Source organism: Copadichromis virginalis, linkage group LG23 (assembly GCF_057382275.1).
Source record: "Copadichromis virginalis isolate Kocher_CV1m ecotype Utaka linkage group LG23, C_Virginalis_male_GT1.1, whole genome shotgun sequence".
Taxonomy (NCBI): domain Eukaryota; kingdom Metazoa; phylum Chordata; class Actinopteri; order Cichliformes; family Cichlidae; genus Copadichromis; species Copadichromis virginalis.
The window spans coordinates 53480384-53502230 of NC_140639.1; the positions used below are offsets into that span (position 1 = coordinate 53480384).

At 42.9% G+C, this 21847-nt stretch overlaps 1 protein-coding gene across 3 annotated transcripts; it reads right to left on the reverse strand.

Moving 5' to 3' along the window:
• Positions 1-860: 860 nt before the first annotated feature.
• Positions 861-21407, reverse strand: rcan1b (regulator of calcineurin 1b). 3 transcript variants are annotated; one of them, XM_085447837.1, is made up of 5 exons: positions 21245-21407; positions 20940-21082; positions 8132-8305; positions 6729-6888; positions 861-3890 (listed from the first exon to the last, which is right to left on the reverse strand). In XM_085447837.1, exons 2-5 carry the CDS (start codon positions 21069-21071, stop codon positions 3706-3708), a joined length of 651 nt encoding a protein of 216 aa, XP_085303963.1. In that variant the 5' UTR covers positions 21072-21082; positions 21245-21407; the 3' UTR covers positions 861-3705. The 3 variants fall into 3 exon arrangements, 2 of the variants coding, with proteins under 2 accessions (XP_085303963.1, XP_085303962.1); XR_014917870.1 differs by lacking the exons at positions 20940-21082; positions 21245-21407 and adding exons at positions 6005-6164; positions 8959-12492 and having other exon boundaries at positions 3828-3890; XM_085447836.1 differs by lacking the exons at positions 20940-21082; positions 21245-21407 and adding an exon at positions 8959-12148.
• Positions 21408-21847: the final 440 nt, after the last annotated feature.

The window sequence follows — 21847 nt, forward strand, 5'->3', positions numbered from 1 at the left end:
TGGAACAATACGGCAATGCCACGATGATCCATTTGGCAAAGTAAATCCATTGGGTATCCTTGTTGGTCTTCAGACAACAATTCTGATGGCTAAAGAACCAAATGGGACAGGCGAGAAAAAAAAAAAAAGAAAAAAAAAGAAGAACCAAATAGATGCCACTCATAAGAATGATTCCATTAGCATTTGTCACAAAAACGTTTCATCTATGGCGCTTTTCTACTGTACCTGAGCACTCACAGTGCTTTATACAACATTCCTCATTCACCCGTTCACACAAGCACTTTTAAAAAAATGCTTTTTCTATCTAACATTCACACACATTCATACTCTGATGTATGAATTGGGATTAGTATCTCGCACAAGGATATTTGAGATGCAGAATGGAGCATCCACAGATCGAAGCAATGACCTGCATTTGGTGAACTTTTGTCTGTTTTGTTTTAAATGCCTTTGTATTTTTGTGCGAAGACCTTTGTGATGTTTGTCTTGAAAGGTGCTATATAAATAAAATTTTAGTAATGTTACTGATCTACCACCTGAGCTAAAAAAGCCAAAGAGTTGATTCTGTTCATGTGGAAGTTTTCAGTGGGAGAAACGTTTCGTCACTCATCCAAGTGACGTCTTCAGTCTGAAGAAGTAAATAAGGGGAGACAGCTGGATCAAAGAAAGGCCTTTTAAAGGAATGGTTTAATAACGTCGAACGCATGCGGTGTCTGTTAGTAAAGAAAGCATTAATCAAAGCTAAAATGTCTTTGAGAAGTGTTGAACGAATGGAGTCTAGAAGGCTCATTAATGGTTTAGAGGAAGAGATCACTGAAGTTAACACAACAGAGTGAGGACACTTCTTTTTGTGATTCTAGTCTGTGGAAGGCTTTCGAACTGTGTTTATTTACACTGTCAAAACGTCCAGCCCACTGTGACCAAAATATTACAAAATTCACATACAGGAAAAACACAAACCTCATTCAAATGACTTCAACCAGGAGTCCTTAAAACAGTTCAGAAATATACTCAAACTTATGTGTGTAATACAGACATATACTCTTATATAGGACAATGACACAGATGGAATTAGATGGTGAAATATTTATTCACGGTAACTTATTACTTATTTCAAAAATAATAAAATTCTAGTAAAAAAGTAGCCAAACCACCACACTGTCCAATTGTGTCTAAATGAAAGGGAAACAAAATACCCGGACTAAAGGTGCAGTTACAGCCCGTTAAGATGCTCGACTGGCAAAGACAGACACGTTTTCATTTTTAGATTCTTTCAGTATCACAAAGTGTCACGTGGCCCTAAAGTTCCATTTACAGGTTAAAACAAACAAATGTGTTGTGATTCCATTTATACAGAGTTAAACTGGGATATATAGCATCAGTCCAGTTCTGAAATGTTCATGTAGAGGTGACAGTCCTGTGTTATGCATTAGCTACACAGATTTGAGACACAGCGTTCGAACATCTGCAGCTGAGCACTATATAGCAGAAAAAGCTAAGCTAGTCTTATAAAAACTTCAGAAAAGCAGACATATTAAAGATAGCCAGTGCTGCACCTCAGCCTCATAGTAGATACACTTATGGTATCAATGTGAAACAAGCCATCTTCGTTCAGTCAGTCAATACTTCGTTGTCCCCAACGTCTGCCAGCCCATACTGGCAGGGTGACAATGACGCCGCGTTCACGGCTGCAACATTTTGGAAATCAAACAACAATTAGTTGGAAATTGCTGTAATCCTACTGATGCAACAGCAACACAGCAGTTAGTACATCTTTGAAAGCACACAGTCAAACATGCACACAACAGGGCCCTGTACTACGAAGCAAGTCCAGTATATCCCATCCTTTATTCTCTTACTGGAATATCTGAAATCAGGATAAAACCTCCCATTGCTGGTCAACCCGGGATTTCTCTGCACTATCACATGAAAGGGATGGTGTTGCCTGGTCAAACATGGTACGTAAACAGCCAGCAGAGCAGCAGATTTTACAGTGCTGCCCCTCAGCCTCCTATGGTATTAATTTCAAAAACCTATGTCGCCTCATTCTTGAGTTATCGCTTCACAAACTTGGGCCTGTCGGCAGGGTGACCACAGTCCCCATCAGTCTGATACGGCTGAGAGTTAAGAAGGAAGATAAAAATATGAGAAGTTAAACACATGCAGTAACAGAGGTGCTGTACACTGCTTTAGTATTAAAATTATATGAAGTTTAGCCGATTTGAAACCAGGAAGGAAAGCTGCCAAAACTGCTGACTGTGTAACTTATCAAACTTCTCAATATCACAGCTCTATCATTAAGACATCAGAGGATCTGATGGACTATAATGTAATGAAATGTCTGTTTGAAAGAGTTTTTATTGTATCAGCTGCAGCCTGACAGTGAATGAATACAAGAGCAGAATTCATTTGATACAAACTGAGCGAGTACAACAAGGAGCTCTGTTTTGGGACCATACACTAATCCTCACAGAACTGAAACGGTTTAATTGCAGCGAACATGTAGACTTCACACACTAAAAATAATTTAGACCTTCCCAGTATCCACACACAGAGGTCTGAGGGACCGCACAGACTGGTACGTAGGTGGTGATCTGCGATCTCTATCATAACCTCTTTTTATAAGAGGTTAGTTACCATGGGTACATGAGTGATATATACCACGTCTTACTGCACCATCTAAGTAAAGAAAATCCAGGGTTAACCCTGAGATGACCTGGATAAGACCATTTTTATCTTGACCATCCTGCTTCATAGTAGAAGCCATAGGACATGAGCTGGATGTGCCACAAGTACAAAACAGGCCCCAAAATAACCGGCAGCGTGTTTGGGGCTTGAGTCACTGGTTGAACAGCAGCGCTCGCACACATTGGCAGAAAGACATTTTTCAGAACACTATTTAACCCCCACATGGCAGAAAGTGTCATCTGTTTTTTTAAAGCACGGCATGGTCAGGGACACGAACAGGTAAGTGTGGCGTTCTAAAGTAACAGATAAACATTGGTTGGACTTTAAGCCAAAGAGTAAACGGCCGTCCACGCAGGATGTGATCACGGTGTATCGCTGTGTTGTTGAGAGTCAGCGGCCTGCAGACATTCAGGTTCTCGAGGGTTAACTCCAAACTTCATGCCACCAGCAGCCATCTTGATAGTTGTTGCCTGAAGGTCTCCGTCACTACAAATCACTTCCTATGTGGGTGCCTTTAATAACAGCTGTTTGCTATGAGACAACCAAAACACACACAGAATGCAGCAAACTTCAAACACTACTTTGAAGAGAATTCCAGGAAAACTGCTTTTTTTGGGAAACTGAGTCGCAGCAAAGACAGCAGGAGGCCAGCTTTGTTTAGGCCAAGCAGATACATCAGACAACAGTGCAGAGCAATGGACACTGTCATGACTTCATGCTAGTGAGCACACAAGCCACTAAAATGTGAAAAAGCTGAAGCGGGTTGCTTCACACCTTAATAACAGACAAATGGAGCACCAGAGCAGATATCAACAGTCGTACACAGTAAGTCAATTTAAACCCTTTCCCGCTTCGGTCTGTCGAACACGACACAAATGCAGCATGCAATTCTAGTCATTTGCTTCAGCTGGATATTGCAGCACCCACAGACGCCTTCTCAGTTTTATCCAAATCTCTGCGAGCGTGTTCAGCTGCTGATCGACGCTGACACAGTACAGATTCCCCTGTCAGCACCGCTCACTGCTCAACTCTAGGTGTGTAGTCAGGCCGTCGAGTCTGAATGATCTTTGGTCGTGGTGGGCGGGGCTTGTCATCCTGGTCGCTGTCATCGGGTGCGGAGCTGTCACCGCGTTCGTCGTCGCACACATGGACGACCACGCTGGGAGTGGTTGGTGTTGCTGTGTGAAGCTCGTACTTCCCCCCTAAGAATAAAACAAAAAAAGGTCAAATTGGAGGACGTTTCCCACAGGGCGTGCTACAATGTACCAAGTCACTGTGCAGCGATGAGGTTTCCCTCTTCAGCGATAGAGATAATGCAAAATGGAGAACAAAGCTGTCACGATCCTGACGACCTGATGATCTCAGTTTTAGATGTCAATGAGGTCTGACATCAGCTGGCAATTTCAAATGTATCAAAGAAACTATTTTAATCATTCAATTTTAGGAAACATTGCTTTTATACATCTGGAGGCAGAATCTAGATGCTTTAGCCACATCAGCCAACACCAACTCCTAACCCATACTACCTTTACTTCTTCTAACTTTGACATTGGTGGTGTGAACATAGCATCAGCATGTGGAGCTGCAACAGGTCTAAATAGTTTTAACAGTCAAATAGTCAAATTTAAAGTAATAGGGAACAGCTTTACTAAGTGACAAACGTGTTTCGGGGTGTGGCCTTCATCGGGGTCATTGAAGGCCACACGCCAAAGCGTGTTGGTCACTTAGTAAAGCCGCCCCTATCCAGTCTTTAAGTCTGACGTCATTAGCCGTTCCCGGGCCTAAACTCTGCTGCAGGTCCCAAAGTCACATGATCACTGCGGCATTACTGAGAGTTAAAAACTGTCTAAATTCTTTCATCTGTAATAAAATGATCAGCGTTGCTGCTTTACCAGGTGTAACAATTAAGTTTAACATCCAGGCATCCATGAAAACAGGATTTATTACATTTAACAGAGTTAGAAGTTAACAGGAAGTTAGCTCGCTAGCTTCCACCTAAACATGATGTAGCATGTTCTGACTGAGAGATTTCTGAAAAATTCAAACGTACAGCTCTGCTGTCACTTCCAACATAAATCAAGACAAAACTAAACAGCAGTGACGTTTGTAGGGTTACTGAAGTTGGGCTAGCTGGTATATAATGATGTGCTACGTGATCGCTAGCGACACAGCTATGTTAGCATAGCATAAACACGGTGAAGCTGGAGGATGAACGCTAACTTTTTTGCTACTTGATAAAAGTTAACGTGAGGGTTCCTGATGGTTAGAGACAAATGCAGTCACATAGCAGGATGCTGTAAACGGACCAAGCTTCAGTCAGGAGAACAACTGAGATTATCCATCCACAATACAAGGTTAGTCACTAATATACTGCTGCATGCGCTGGGCTGTAGTTACATCGTAAGGTTTTAAAAACAGAGCTTTAACATGATTAGCGGTAATAAAAACCGAGAGGCCGACAGTGATCACTGACTGTTTGTAAGGGCTTGTAGATTACATAGAACAAGACACAAAGCATTAAAACAAGTTAAAAACACAACAGCCTTAGTGAACACAGCAGTTTGGAAGCAGGATTCGTCACGTCATCACTTAAAGACCGGATTACTTTAAGTGTTGCTGGAGTCTTCGGGTCATCAGATCTTTGTCTTCTCCATGCACCTTGGAAGAAGGTGAAGTTGTGCCAGAAACATTTGTTGGTTTCTAATCCTCACTGCTTTTAAATGTGCTGTGTGTCTATGCTAGCAGATGTGCATGAAGTGTGGGTTTCCCATCACTTCCCTGAGCTCAGTGTCACCCATGTCTCTCGAGGAGCCATTCGCCTGTACGGCTATACAAAGCTGTGTTGCCAGACTTTCACTAACACATCATCATAATAATAATAATAATAATAATAATAATAATAATAATAATAATAATAATAATAATAACAACAACAACAACAACAACAACAACAACAACAACGGATTGTGTGACATGCACAAGACTTGTAAGCATTAATTTATAGAACCTCCCCCACATTTCATGAAAGTTTGACCTTGAAGAAGAGGTCAGAGGTCAAAAGTAACGTGATATTTAGAATCCCTATATGTATTCAATAGAAACAAGAGCAGTAAGAAACAAAGTTGTATAGTGCCATTTAAAACTGACTTTTACCTTCAGATCTTTCTATTGCCCATGAAAAAGAGGTCAGTGGTCAAATGTGACATATTTTAAATCTTATCTGCAATACCTTCTATATGTTCACAATACACTGTTTGTAATAATGATAGTTTCTAAGCCTTTTAGTCAATTATTGACCAATTATCATGAAACTGACCTTGAAGATCTCAGTGTGAATGGTTTGTATCATAATTCAGGGCTCAGCTTCCTGAGTATCTGGAATCTAGTATGCACTGTTGCTCTATTTACGTGATGTCATCTCGATCCCGGCCTGGGACATCTTTTCTCTAAGGAGATTGTTTTGTTGTACATGGTCCCTGTTAAATAAAGTGGAAATGAAAATGAAACACTGCAATGAGCACCTACCATAGCGCAGCTCCTTAAGTGCAATAGATGGTTCTTTTGTCCTTTTTAAATCTCATTTTATAGTTTTTCTCTTTATTATTTCTGTTCTTTTCAGTGCAGCAGGGACAGCACTTAATTTTGTTGTACTTGTTTCCGTGACAGTAACGGCGCTCTGATCGCGGTGTTGGGTTTTCCCTCTAACCACCACACCTGTCTGCAGTTCTGCTGGCAGTCATTGCTACCTGGCTCCTGACTTTGAGTTGTAGGCGTTGATGTCAATATCAGTGTGGAGACAAGCTCACACACTTTGCACTTGTAATCAGTTGTGATGAATTTATCGAGAATTAAATGAAGGAAGACAAAAAGATTAAAAGAAGAGGAACAGCGTTTTAAATCATGTACCACTCAGCTTCGTTCCAAGCCTGTAAAGAGCCTTCAGTTTGCATTTGAGGCTGCAGGAAGTGTCGATTGTGTTTTACAAACCTGTCACACATTCACACACGGATGGAAAACACAAATCATAATGTGTTGTATACCTGGCCCCAGTTTAGAGATGGCACAAAGCAGGTCATAGTTGATGACCGGTGTGGCGTCCTGAGACTGTTCCCAGCCGACTGGAGGGGAAGCAGGAGGCGAGATCAGGAACTGCTTCTCTGGCTTGGGAGGCTCCAGCCGAGGACTCCCTATGTGCACAGACTACACAGTGCAAAGGCAGGGCAGCACTTTATAATAACCAGCAATATATCACAGGTTTACTGAGACTGTAGCATCATATAGAAAGAAATGGATTGATGATTATGTTTCTGTCACCTACCTACCCAGCTAACTAATGCACTGATATTTATACAGTGCTTCTATAGTCGTACCACTGAAGCCACACAGTCACATTAAACTGTAGATTCAGTGATTTATTGGATATTTTTTCCTATGTATTTCACCAATTTTAACTACAGTGAGAAAATTATTTATTCAATCCTCCTCTGACTTTGTAAGTTTGCTTAAAAACAAATGAACAGTTTCTCATTTTTAGGGTAGTTTCATTCTAGTAGAAGAAGAAAAAACGTTGCAAAGGTTCTACGTTGATTTGCATGTAACTGTCATCGTCCCACTGCTCCAGGGAGAGTACCACCCAAAGTCCCCACAGCAAACATGGAGGTGGAAATCCTATGCTTCTGGGATCCGCCCTACTGTGAAGTGGAACGTCTAATCACTGCCCACTGCGTCATTCACCACAGGGCATTGTGCACCGGTCGCAGCAGATGGCCCCGCCCCTCCCTGAGCCTGGTTCTGCTGGAGGTTTCTTCCTGTTAAAAGGGAGTTTTTCCTTCCCACTGTCGCCAAAGTGCTGCTCATAGGGGGTCATATGATTGTTGGGTTTTTCTCTGCATGTGTTATTGTAGGGTCGACCTTACAGTATAAAGCACCTTGAGGCGACTGTTGTTGTGATTTGGCGCTGTGTACATAAAACTGAACTGAAATGTTTATTATTTTGTAGCATTAGAAAGGATGAATTAATCAGCTAGCTGACATAAAGCAAGCTAACAACATTGTTTAGGTAGACAGAATGTAACACTTATAAACTACACTAAGTTATTCTATTCTTATATACATATACAGAGCAGCAGCTCCATTCATATTAAACTGAAGCTAACATGTCAAATTTAGTCTGGAGGATGCTGACCGGTGTCACAATAAGTGAAAGTATGCACATCTCTATAAGAGAAGAACGAACACTGCTATAACACACAAGCTAATGTTCTTCCACAATGTACAAGCTGTTTTTTAGTTATTATTTCAATTTTCATTTATTATTCCAAACTCTGGTACAACCATAGATGACATTCAGAAAGTGAATCAAGAGCTCCGCCTGGTTTAGCGCGTTGAAGGTCTGAACAAGTTACATTCATGTGTCTGATAGATCTCAGCCTACAGATATTACCTGAGCGAAGTAAAGTCTCATTTCTTTGCCGTTGAAGTCCGTCTTATGTAGTCGGAGTCTCGCCTCCGCTGCAGCCAGAGCATCTCTGAAACTGATCCTGATCCGCCGAAACGACTTGAAGTACTGGAACTGCACCTCCGAGTCGAATGAACGGAACAAGGCCTCAAAGCCAGCCTGGAAACACAGAGGAAGCAGACAGCAGGAGGAGACTGAAGTAATGACTGAGATCTCTGAACCATCTTACAGACTTCAACTCCGTTCAGCCCATTTAGCACTTTCTTCACTAAAAACATTGAGCAAGAGCCAGTTTGAAGATTCTATGAACAAAGGCACAGACATCTGATCATGCAGACACACTGAAATGATCGATATTACCTAAACGCCTACAGATTAGCACACATTAATGCAGATGTAGGATTCATCTTTTTCTTAACACTGTTTTATTATCGAGTTGCACCAACAGCTTAAGGAAACTATGTTAAAAAGCACGGCCATGCTGCAAAATCCTCATTACTGTGTTTTACAGTCAGTCTTGGCTGTCATTACACCATCTAACAGTCGAGTTGCTGCATTACTACTGAAAGACCGTTTTTAGAGGGTAGTTGAGCTGGATGCTTGGGTTGATTCAGCTGTAAAATCACGTTTAAGCAGACCTCTCAATAGCTACATTACATGATGAACTGCACATAAAACCTATATACAGTCAACACAAAATGCAGTTGGAAGCTGCTGGTCGAGCCTGGAAGCCAGTAAAGATGTCTCAGGATGCACACAGGGTCAGCTGCAGTCAAATTCCAGGAAATCCTTTAGTGACACCGTACTGTTACCTGCACCTCAGAGTGGTGGAATAATTCCCGGCTGGTCACCGAGGCCACCAGGCAGAACCGGTTACATTTAGTGGTCTTAATGTGCATGACAGGCGACCCGCCGATCCGCAACCTTTTCCACCTGATAACTGAGTTCAGGGTGCGATGCAATGCTGTAACAGTCAATGAAGTTGAGGAAGAGGAGGGACGAGGTTGGAGGACTGTTGCTTTCCCCAGGGTGACGGACGAGCAGAGACAACGGGATGTTCCAAACAGGACCGTGGTCGGGTTCTTCCCCAGCACTGGCTTCACATGCGCAGCAGCAGTTTTTCTCCTTCGGTGCCCACAGTACATCAAGTCCACAACGTTAGAAAGGCAGTGCGGCACATTCCAAGATTATGAAACGAGAATCTAAAGTTAGAAATTGAAAACAACATCTAACATTTGCTAATCTGCGTTTTCTTCTGCTGCAGCTTGTTCCTGTCTCGCTCAGCAGCAGACTGAAAACTCAAGGAATTTTCCAGAGATTTGGGTGTGGAGAGCTGAAAATGTCACTCACACTTTAATCTCTCTCTCTCTCCCAGATCCAAAGCCACTTAAATGAGGCCCTGCCAGCCTATGACGCATTAGCCACAGTCCCCTCCTCTCTTTTTCCTGGTCTCATTCACTGCAGGCCAATCATCGGTGGAAGGAGGAGGGAAATCTATTTTCTTCTCTCTTCCTATTCCTCCACTGACAGATACAACACTGACTAATCATACATAATGAAGGGCAGTGACTGCGTCTGTGCGAGAGAGTGGGAGACAGAGCTGACATCACTGCCTCCTGATGCTGTTTCTTAGTGGAAACTATGACAGGGAGCCTCACTTTGGATTCCACACGCAGAACAAAAACATACATTCATATCTTTTCTTTGTATATATGACTGAAAGACAGAGAAATGACACAGGTAGCTGGGAGACTGACGCCCAAAGTAAAAAATAAAAGGGGTGAAGGAAGAGTAGAAAGACAGGACGAGTGAGAAGCATGAAGGGATCCAGAGGCAGGTTGATAACATGCTTCTGTGAGGCATTAATAGCAGAGAGCTTAAAGCTTCACACAATGACAGACAACACTGTGACTGCTCATACAGTCAACATCATCATCTTTATTGATAAAGCACTTTAAAACAACCAAAGTGCCGTACACTGGAACTGAATAATACAGTTACATAAGATATCAATTAAAGCCAAATAAAAGAAAAAGTATAATCTTTAATTAGTTAGATATTAACTAATTTAATTACAAGAAGAACTACGTCTCTCTGAGGCCGAAAGCCAAAGACTAAACATGACGGCTGACATATACAACATACATGACTTTTCATTTCATTGAGGGGGAAAAAAGTCACAATATTTACAAAGATCACCAAGAAGCACTTAGAGTGCAGATGTCTGCTAAATCAAATGACTGACCTTGAAGGAGAGGTCAGAGGTCGATGTTTTGAACAATGACCTTGGAGACTTTGGTAGATCTGAGCCAAATTTGAATGGATTGTTAAGACTCTGAACAATCAAGTTTACAGACACCATGAAGCTACCAGCAGATTACTCCAACCTGGAAGTTCCAAGCTGAGTAAGCACACGTTTCATTTACGCTGTACAAAGCTAGTAACACACTGATAATATTCACGGGGAACTCAGTGGGACTGTAAAAACAACACTGGACGCCAACTGAATGTTCTTGCTGCTGTTAGACCTCAATCCCCTGATCATCACCGACATCTGTCACACATCTGTCACACTTGGGGTGGCTGCAGCTAGGTAGAGCAGGTCATCTACTGATCGGGCGGTTGGTGGTTCAATCCCTGGCTCCTCCAGTCTGCATGCCAAATATCCTTGAGCAAGACACTAACCCCAAGTTGTTCTCCGGTGCATCAGAGTATGAAAGTGTGTCAAGCTTAATTAGGTTACTTGGGTAAGTCTAAATTGCCCATAGGTGTGAACCTGAGTGTGAATGGTTGTCTGTTAGCCCTGCGACAGCCTGGAGACCTGTCCAGGGTGGACCCTGCCTCCTGCCCTATGGTAGCTGGGAAAGGCTCTAGCTGCCCTGCGACCCCGACAGAATGGATGGATGTTGTATAAAGCACTTTGAGAGTAGAAAAGCACTATAAGAATCAGTCCATTTACCATTTAACAGTGGACATGGCTACAAATTTTGCAGTGGAGCAACCATCAGCCAACTACTGTACATGGGTGACAAGCTATAAGCCAGGACACAGACTCACTGATCCACATCACCAGGATGTACAGTGAAGGCATCAGGATGTTATTCAGACTGGATAAGTACAGTCGAATGGCTGCAAAGACAGGCAAGCTCATCCGCACTGAAGGGGTGGAGGAACAACAGCAGATGTAGTACAAAAGCTACACGTACCTGGATATCCCACAGGCCAGTGGGAACATGATGACTATGCACAAAGGTCAGCCACAGTCAGGTACAGCCAGAAGGAAAAGCAGGTGCTGACAAGCCAGCTGAATGGTACGAATAAGCTCCAAGCTGTAAATGCATATGTCCAGTGTAGACGGTCAGAAAACGACTACAAGAAGACAGGACCAACTTCACCCCCGATCAGACCTGCACACTATTAGACCTCTGCCTCACCACCACATACTTCAAATACAACGAAGGCTTCTACAGACAAAAACATGGCTGTGCCATGGACTCCCCCGTGTCACCTATTGTAGCCAACCTTTACATGGAGGAAGTGGAAAGGAAGGCTCTTGGCTCTTTCAAAGTAAGAGTACCCAGCCACTGGTACAGATATGTGGACGACACCTGGGTCAAAATCAAGACACAAGAAGTGGAATCCTTCACTGCGCACATTAACGCTGTGGATAAAAACATCAAGTTCACCAGGGAAGACACAAAGGACGACTGTTTGCCTTTCCTGGACTGCGCCGTGCACATTGAAGAGAACGGCAACCTCAACATCGAAGTTTACCGGAAGCCCACACACACGGACCAGTACCTCCTCTTTGACTCCCATCACCCTCTGGAACACAAACTTGGAGTAATCAGGACCCTACACCACCGGGCAGAACATGTTCCCTCTAAGCCTGAAGGAAAAAAGAAGGAACACACACATGTAAAGGAAGCACTCAAAACGTGTGGTTATCTTAGGGCTGTGCGATATGACCAAAACCTCATGTCCCGATATCAGACATCTATCGTCCGATAACGATATAAATCACAGAAATGTAACATTTTTGTAAATTCTGTGAATCTCGAGCAGCTCGACTTGCGTGAAGTGTTTCCTGCTGGGCGTCGTGTAGCTGGAGTCGAGTGTTTTAACTGATGCATGAAACGATACATTTTTAGACATAAGTTGTAACGGCGCCGTCTTCTTTGTGAGTATTTATTACACGGCGTGCTGCGGGGAAAAGTCTGTTCTAACGTTTGAGTCTAAGCTTTATTTTTTAGCACCTGGCGGCTCTTTTTTACTTCTCATCTGTAAATAATCTGCTCTGTCACGTGATTCAGTTTATTTTGAAAAGTCTCAACAGGATCTTGAGCTTTATTGTGAAAGATTTATGTGGAACATAAACAAGCGGACATGCGATGCTGTTACCGTCGTTGTTGCTAACGACGACGCATAAAAACAGGTGCTTGTCCGTCTGTAGTGTGGTTATATTAAATATAAGAGAAAGAGATAACTTTAAGAAATTAATACAGCCCCTACAGTGACCATCAGAACCATGAACAAATATTGCCGTAAACAGTTTATTTTGCGACACCACGAAACAAACGATAGCGTAAAATGAAACGATAGACGCTTTTATATCGTCATCCGATATATACGGTTATATCGAACAGCCCTAGGTTATCCTAAATGGGCGTTCTTAAAGTCAGCAAAGAGGCAGAGAAAAGAAGATCAGACACCAGCGAGGGAGGATAAGAAGGACAGATGCAACAACATTGTCATCCCCTATGTAGCCGGTGTATCAGAGAAACTCAGGAGAGTTTTCTCCAAGCACGACATCCCGGTGCATTTCAGACCCAGCAACACGCTCAGACAAAAACTGGTTCATCACAAAGACAAAACGCCAAAACACAGACTTAACAATGTGGTGTATGCTGTACAGTGCAGCGAGGAATGCCCAGACCTCTACATTGGAGAGACCAAACAGCCACTTCACAAGCGCATGGCACAACACAGAAGAGCCACCTCCACAGGACAAGGCTCAGCAGTCCATCTGCATCTAAAGGTCAAAGGTCACTCTTTGAGGATGCCAACGTTCACATTTTGGACAGAGAGGACAGATGGTTTGAAAGAGGAGTGAAAGAAGCATCTATGTCCACTGTGAGCGACCATCTTTGAACAGAGGCGGTGGTTTACGACACCAACTCTCTGCCATCTATAATCCAGTTTTGAGATCCTTCCCAGACGCCTTAACGCCCACTCACATCCTGGGCCATCTGACCTCAGGAAATCGCATGATAGGGTGGGGCCAGGTTTCACAATGAACTCACCCGAAACTCTGGCTGATTGGGACCCACGCCCAGTTTCACACCTTGGCTCAGGCGATTAGAGGATCATCAGGGGGTCCTTTGTCCCTCTGTGGGGGGAAACTCCCACTAGGTTTATATCTGGGACTCTCCACCATTTGACCTTAGAACTGAAGAAACTTCTCGGATGAGAGGTGAAACGTCTTCAAGCAACTTAAAGAAGTCCAGACGCTTTTCTTTGCAAGCTCCTTAGACTACGATGACCTGGATGACTGAGAACCTTCACAGATACATGTCCTGTAACAATAAGCAGGCACAGAAAGAAACAGGGAAAACCCTCCACCCAAAGTCCATGACCACGACACTATGTCCCTATAAAAGAGGGAGGACAAGGATTAGCGAGTGTCAGAGCCACAATCCAGGACCTCAGCCCCAAACTATGCAAACCTGCCCCGGAGACTATCCAACACATCGCAGCAGGATGTAAGATGCAAGCTGTGACAGTGTTCACTGAGAGGCACGACCAAGTAGCTTAACTGATGTACAGGATCATCTGTGTGGCACGTGGACAACACAGTCCCAAGTCCTGGTGGGAGCCATCATCAAACGCTGTTGAGAACAATGAGGCTAAGGTCCTGTGGGACTCCAGATAAGCAGCTGTTGGACAACCAACCAGACACAGTGGTGGGCAGAAAACCATAGCTGTGATAGATCCTGTCCTAGCTTAGAACATCAGGAAGAACGAGCACGGGGAAATCGAGAGGTACCAGGGCTGAGGGAACAACTGAAGCAGATGTAGAAAGGTCTCTGAGGAGCTCTGATAATGGCTCTGCGTCAGTGCTCCCCATCCAACCGGTAGGAGCTTCAGAGGTGCTAGAAAGCAGAATGGGAGACACTGTCCAAAAACAGGTGCCAAGCTTTCAGCATCATACTCAGAAAGACCAAAGGCTTCAGCAACGTATTGTGCAAAGGCTGTGAATTCTTATATACATGCTAGAGCAGGGCGATATGACCAAAAATATTTATCACGATATACATTTGAAAATTTACGATAACGATATAACTGACGATATAAGTGACACTACACAAAATACTTTACAACTCCACAACTTTATTAGTGCAAAAAACCCATCAATGTATTTTCACTTTGTCAAGAGATTTTTGTTTTTATATAATTTGATCAGCTTCATGAAATGTGTTTTTCTGTTTTTTAAGCAATCTACATGTCTATGATTTTTCACCTTATAACTTTGTGATGAACTTATTCAGCTACTAAATCACTTCCTGTTTTTAGAGAACAGATGTAGAAAAGGGAAATAACCCGTTGCTTTGGGTCTGTGCAAACAAGCAGCTGTTTTTTATCTGCATTAAAGTTATATAAAAATATATCAGTGCAAATTCTTTGCTGACAGTTTAACCAAAAGGCATTTCAAGTGGAAACTGGCCGACATATCCTCAGCATAACCATGTATAATATCCACACTGTGTGTGTGTGAGAGACAGAAATGTGCAAACACAGTGCTGTAATATTAGTGAGCCTCCTGACAGTCTGCTGATGCTCAGTGTCCATCGAGTGTTGTGTATTGATGTTAAGCAACACTACAGAAACTACAGACATACTTGCACTAATCACCTGCAGGTCTCAGCCTCACCCTGCTGCAGCCACTGTGTGTGCAAGCCCAGCCCTGCATTTTTTCCATCCCACTGTTTTTGTTTCATCTACACATTTGTTTCCATTGCCTCACCAGGCAGACACAAAACAAGCACACATTTTTATGGCACCGTGCTCTCCTTTCTAGCACAGAAATAAAACTTGCACAGCTCAGCAAACATTAGTATTTAAGTTCATACTGGGGTACAGTGATCATGTGGAGACAGGCCTCTACTGCCCTCCTGAGGCCAGTAGGTGCATAGCAAAACTATAACAGAAAATTTGGAAAATCATCATTTTGCTGATAATACTGACAAACCTTCAGGTCTTAGAGAAAAATGAAGTTAGTGTCCAGCTAACTAGGTTAGTAGAACCAAGAAAGTTTAGAAAACTCTAGCAGAACCTGACTGTGTCCACTAGTTAAAAACATTTGTTTGTTAAAAAGAGTTTTCAGTGTTTTGCACACCTTTGCAGGGCTGTGCAATATGACCAAAATCTCCTCAATCAAAATTTATTTATATAGCACATATTAAAACAACAGTGTTGATCATAGTGCTTCACAGTCAATAAAAACATGAGACAGTTAAAACAAACAATAAAAGAGGACAACAAACAATAGGTAACAACGCAACAAGCTAAAAACAGCCAACTAGACAGAATCAAAAGCCAAAGTAAAAAAATAAGTTTTAAGACGTAATTTAAAAGACTGGATAGACTCGGCAGTGCGAATATGAACGGGGAGGTTATTCCAGAGTCTGGGTGCCACGATCTTATCCTGATATAAGACATTTATCGTCCCGACAACGATATATATCACAAAAATTTAACATTTTCAGCTAATTCTGTGAATCTCGGGCAGCTCGACTTGCGTGAAGTGTTTTCAGCTGGGTGTTGTGTACCTGGAGTCCAGTATTAGATAAGTTGAAACAGGCGCATTTTTCTTTGTGAATATTTATTACACAGCATGCTGCGGGGAAAAGCCTGCTCTAAGGTTTATTTTTTAGCACCTGGCGGCTCCTTTTGGCCTCTCATTCATAAACACTCTGCATACTATTTCACATGATTCAGTTTATTTTGAAAAATCTCAACAGGCTCTTCAGCTTTATTGTGAAAGGTTTATGTGGAAATTAAACAAGCGGACGGCGGAGCCAGACGATCGTTGTTGCTAGCGATAACGCATAAAAACAGTCGCTTGTCTGTCCGTAGTGTGGTTATATTAAATATAAGAGAATGAGAGAACTTTAAGCAGTTGTACAGTGACCATCAAAACCATGAAAAATATTGCCGTAAACACTTTCATTTGCGACACCACAAATGGTAAAAATGGTAAATGGCCTGTACTTGTATAGCGCTTTTTCTAGTCCCTAAGGACCCCAAAGCGCTTTACACAATCATCCACACATTCACACACTGGTGATGGCAGCTACATTGTAGCCACAGCCACCCTGGGGCGCACTGACAGAGGCGAGGCTGAAGTGTGAAGTGAAGTGTCTTGCCCAAGGACACAACGACCGAGACTGTCGGAGCCGGGGCTCAAACCGGCAACCTTCCGATTACAAGACAAACTCCCAACTCTTGAGCCACGATCGCCCCACAAAACAAACGATAGATAGCGTAATATGAAACGATAGACGTTTTCATATCGTGAGCTAATATATATCGTTATACCGAACAGCCCTACACCTTTGGCTAAAATATATAAGAGGCTCTATTAAAAAACTGCTTCCTTGGTAAAACCTTCACAAACTCTGTTTGAGCCAATCTGCATTTTTCTGACGTGCATTTTAAAGATATTCAACTTGTTTCCAGTTTTTAAGCTTTTAAAACTCAATCACAGTATGTTATTTCTTCCTGCTGCTTCCTGCATCATTTATTTGTAGGCCAGAACTGCATGCAACTATGCTTTTTGCCATTTTACAAATTTAATAGTGCACTCTTAAAATACTTCCATGAAATACACATTGAACATGACCAACATCAGTATCACTATTAACAGCTGTGACTTATAGGTGAAAGGTTCCATTCATAGCAGCAATTTGGACATGCAAATATGTTTTTAGAAGGTAGAACAATGCAATGAACTTAGAATCTTTGTTTTAGGACTTCTTCAAATCCCAGTTCCAGTGTCAAGTCTTCATGGATCGGATTGTTTGTCCAGCACATCCCACTGATGTTGGACTGAGATCTGGAGAATTTGGAGGAACACTTAACACCTCAAACTCCTTGTTATGCTACTCAAACCATCACTGAACCTTGTTTGGCCCTTTATGGCAGGGAGCATTAACCCACTGAAAGACACTGCAGTCATCAGAGCACACAGTTTCCATGAAATGGTGCACATTTGTCTGCAACCATGCTTAGGTAGGTGTTACGTGTCCAAGTAGCATCAACATGGATGACAGGAACCAAGGTTTCCTAGCAGAACATTGCCCAAATTGTGATTGAATATGAACCTGAGTGCGATTCCATTCTTAATCCATAGTGTTTAATATGAGGTTGGCCCACGCGGTGCAGGTATAACATCTTCAAGTCTAGAACCCGTGGATATCACCAAACGCTGTTCTTCCTCCTTTAAAACGCTCTGCTAGGTCCTTACTGCTGTCAGCGACTCTTCGTTTTTTGGGTGTTTCTGCATTCATTTTTGTATCTAATAGCTGAAACGTGTGCTCCATTGGGTTGAGCTTCTTGTCTTTGAAGAATACCCTAATTCTTTAGGTGGGGTGGTAGCGCAGATCACCTACTGATCGGAAAGTTGATGGTTTGACCACTGTGTGCTCAAGTCTGCATGCCAAATATCCTTGGGCAAGATACTAACCCTGAATAGCTACGTGATGCAGTGTGGACGCACATGAATGTTAGATAGGAAGCACTTACGGACAAAGCATAGAAAGACATGATTGAGGCAAGTTGTGTAAAGCGCTGTATAAGAACCAGTGCAGAGAAACTTTAGGGCTGCTTTTGCAGTATCTTTTGATCTTCGACATATTTTGTCACATTTCTCTTGTTCCTGGTGAACTCCACAATGGGATTAGGGTGTCGCTCCCCTCCCTGTTCAGCCTGACGCAGTATATACTACAGTAGAAACAAAACTACAAAAGCAGCCTAGGTAGTGTTTGCCCTAGAAACATATTCAAATCCATTTAATGCTTCGTCTCCCCAAAATATGAAATGTACATGCATGCAGTAAGCTGCAGTAACACCAGAGATATGTTTTATTTCAAGGCAAAAGTGTTTAAACAGACGTTATTAACACATTTGCATGTACATACATATTAGCTGCCTAGCTTAATCTTTTCTAAGGAATATGAACCCTAGAATGCTCTTCATACTTGCTCACTACTGACTTCCTGGCTTTAAATATATTATCTCCCCCTGCTGGTAATGCAATTATTGCATGCAGTAATGCAACTTCTGCATGCATGTCTATTTCACGTTTTGGAGAGGCAAAGCATGAAATGTAGAGAATATGAGTTTTGAAAAAGTGAATGACTTCTTTACATTACATTAACAACAGCATGATGGAGAGAGGGCATGACGAGCTGACCAAAGTACAGGCTCAGCAGCACTTTCAGATTAGCATCTATAAGAATGTCTGAATAGAATAAGTTTAATCAGCGCTATATCAAATTTCAGTGCTATATAAAACATATGAAGTCCTATATAAGAAGTCATTTTATTAAAAATGGCTAGAATGCTTAAAACCCCTAAAACCTAACGGTATAAGCTCAGATTAGGGGCCTGTTGGAGGTATTTTCCCGCTTTGTAGTGATCAGTGTTGAGGTCACAACCAAGGCCAAGTGGGACTACCAGGACAAAGTCCACAGGAGTCCACTTACCGCTCTTCTGCGCTCCTCTGACCCCAAGCGATTACGACTACGCTGTATCACTGACTAATAAAAGAAAAACCAGGTCAGTGTTCAGTCCGTCACATCTCTCCCAGACAAGCTAAACACCCTCTATGCTCACTCAAACACAGTTTCATGTCCTCCAGTGGGGAGTGAGGCTGCCACAATGGCCTTCAAAAAGGTCAAGCTCAAGTTCTCAGAGCACGTGTGACCAGCTGGCAAAGGTGATTGCCAATATCTTCAACATCTCCCTTCAGGGCGTCCACCACCATTCCCATCGCCAAGAAACAAGTGGTCTGTCTAAATGACTACTGCCCTGTTGCACTAACATCAGTCATCACAAAGCCAGCAGACAGTCAGACTACACATCCAGTCTACCTCCCTTACACGCTGGTCCAATTAGCCTACAGAAGAAACCGAGCCACAGACGTTGCCATTGCATTGGCCACACACACACTGCCCTGCCCACCTGGAAAAAGGGAACATATATGTGTGAAAGCCCTTAGCTGACTACAGCTCAGCATTCAACATGACAGTGAGAGTTGGAAAACACACTTCCTCCTCGCTCATCACAAACACGGTACAGTACAGATGATATGACCATCACGGGCGACGATGACACAGTCTACAGAGTGGACATGAAGGGACCAAACAACTGGTGCTAGGACAACAACCTCTTTCAACATCAGCGAAACAAAGGAGGCGACAGTGGACTACAGGAAACAACAAAAACGAGTTGACCTTGGTGGCTGTCAGCCAAATCTGATTGGACTGGTAACATAACCCCGCACTACACTACTTCAGTTTTATCAGAATTCATTCAAAACTTTTGAGCTGTCACGTATAAGACAAAAGAAAGAAAGAAAGAAAAAGAAACGGATGTCGTGTGAGGAAATGCCACAAACAAGTCACGTAGGTTCATCTCGAGTTCAGCCACTATCAAACTGAAGCCACCGGTTATTGTTTACGAACCGTTGTTGAAAACGTTATGCTTAAGCTAGTTACCGTGAGGATGTCTCATTACTGAAATCACAATAGCAACTAATTAGATGAGCATCAAACATCAAAAGAGAAGTTTTTGATGTTTGTGTTGTTACTCAACTGAGTCTCTCACCAGCTGCTGCACATTGCTGCACCCAGCATCCACAGGAGAAACTGCTCCAAAGGTGAAAGTGACGTAACTGCACAAATTATTAGTATCACACAGTCCTGGCTTCACCGGCACAAATCTGTTTTTCCACACAGCACATGTCCACTGGGACTGAATACTCCCTGCCTGCCTCAGAATGATTCTGCTGGTTTTATTTTCATCAAATATTAATGCAGTGACATTTCTGATTTACAGGATGGGGAGTCCACGAAAATGCTCACCGATTTGGGATTCGCCTTGGTGACAGAACCACCTGTTAACCTGCTCACCTCCTTCCCCCAAGAAGCTGCAGGAGATGTAGGAGACCATCCATTATGCATTTCATTTCAGCCATGTTCCCCTGTGTGACATCAACGAACACCCTGACTATTCGGTTTAATCCAGGAGCATTTTGGGTCTGAACCCAACTGGACCTTCTTTTCTGATTAAAGCTAGCAAACAGACTCCAAACCAGAGGAAAGTCGAACCTCAGGAATGAACTAAAGAAATTCCAAAGTCCCAGAGACGGTTTCCAGCAGAATCAGTTTGGGGCGTGACTATAGCTACTACTATACTAGTCTTTAATGGAGCTAATTCATTGATTTTCATGGATGGATGCCAGTAATCCCCCTGCCACCAGATGGAGCGATGAAACCACATAAACCTGTGGCTCTCCTGCACACACATCTTTCTCATTTAAGGCTACTGTGCTCCATAGATACACGTTTATTCCTGTCATACTATCAGATAATTTCATATTTTGGTTTAAAAACAAAGAACAGTCTCTAATGAACTACACAAAAGCGCCAAAGCTATTGGTTCATGTTTCACGTTCATATGTAAGCACTGTTTAGCTGCGCCGCACACAGGCCAGTGCCTGACAGCTTACCTTAAGCCTTTCCTCGTTGAATAAATCCTCCGCCACTTTGCAGGCCACCAGGGCGTCCGGTAAATCCGTGAACTGAACATCTACCGGGGCCGCCTCCGCCTCCTCCTCGCCGCCATTATCCGCCTGCTGCATCACCCAAATATCTGGAAACATCGACAGCCTTCCGTCAGCACCGACACATACTGCTTACTGCCTGACTCTACACCTACCAACACCTTTGATATGCCGCGTACCAAAACCAGGACATGAAGCTATTTTTGTGGATAAACATATTATTATGACAAAGGCGTCGCTGCGCTGTTTACCCGCCGGTGTTAGCAGCGATGTCCTTTCTGTGTGTGCCTTCAGGCGGCCGCTGGCTCCTCACTGTGCTCTCAAACCCGAACTACTGTCTGACATCAGCTGCACTTACAGCTACCTGTAGCTACACGGAACAGCGGAAGCACTTCCGGGTTTTCTTCTTCGCCGGGCCTTCGCGGCAGTTTACATCCGTTCACGGTGCGTTACTGCCGTCTCACGTTCCTCAGCGGTCCGATGACTTACCTCCACACAGGGGCTGTATCCCAGTTCAGGGTCTGCAGCCTTTTTTTTAAACTTTATTTATCACATTTTAGACATACAGTTAACTCATTCACTGCCAGCCATTGGCAGTGAATGAGTTAAACCCATTGACTCATTCACTGCAATTGACGGCTATAGCAGTGAATGAGTTAAGTAAAACAGGAATCACATAAAAGATGACATTGTGGTGTTACAGTGAGGAACAACGAGAGTGACAGGGACAGTGAAACAAAAGTGAGTAGAAAAATAAAATAAATTAAGGGGAACGTAAATAAACAAAAGTTTGCAAGAGCCAAAATCAAGTTAGTTGTTTCAAACGGTTACAGATGTTAACAGTCTTGAGAGCC

Bases quoted from the DNA above. Each gene is read 5' to 3' on its own strand.
- rcan1b (XM_085447836.1), bottom strand. From the start codon at position 9,291: ATGTACTGTGGGCACCGAAGGAGAAAAACTGCTGCTGCGCATGTGAAG. The intron at 8,306-8,958 runs GTAACAGTACGG...CTGTGTTTCCAG, and splicing joins TCCACCACTCTGAGGTGCAG to GCTGGCTTTGAGGCCTTGTT. The intron at 6,889-8,131 runs GTAATATCTGTA...TGCACTGTGTAG, and splicing joins TGAGACTTTACTTCGCTCAG to TCTGTGCACATAGGGAGTCC.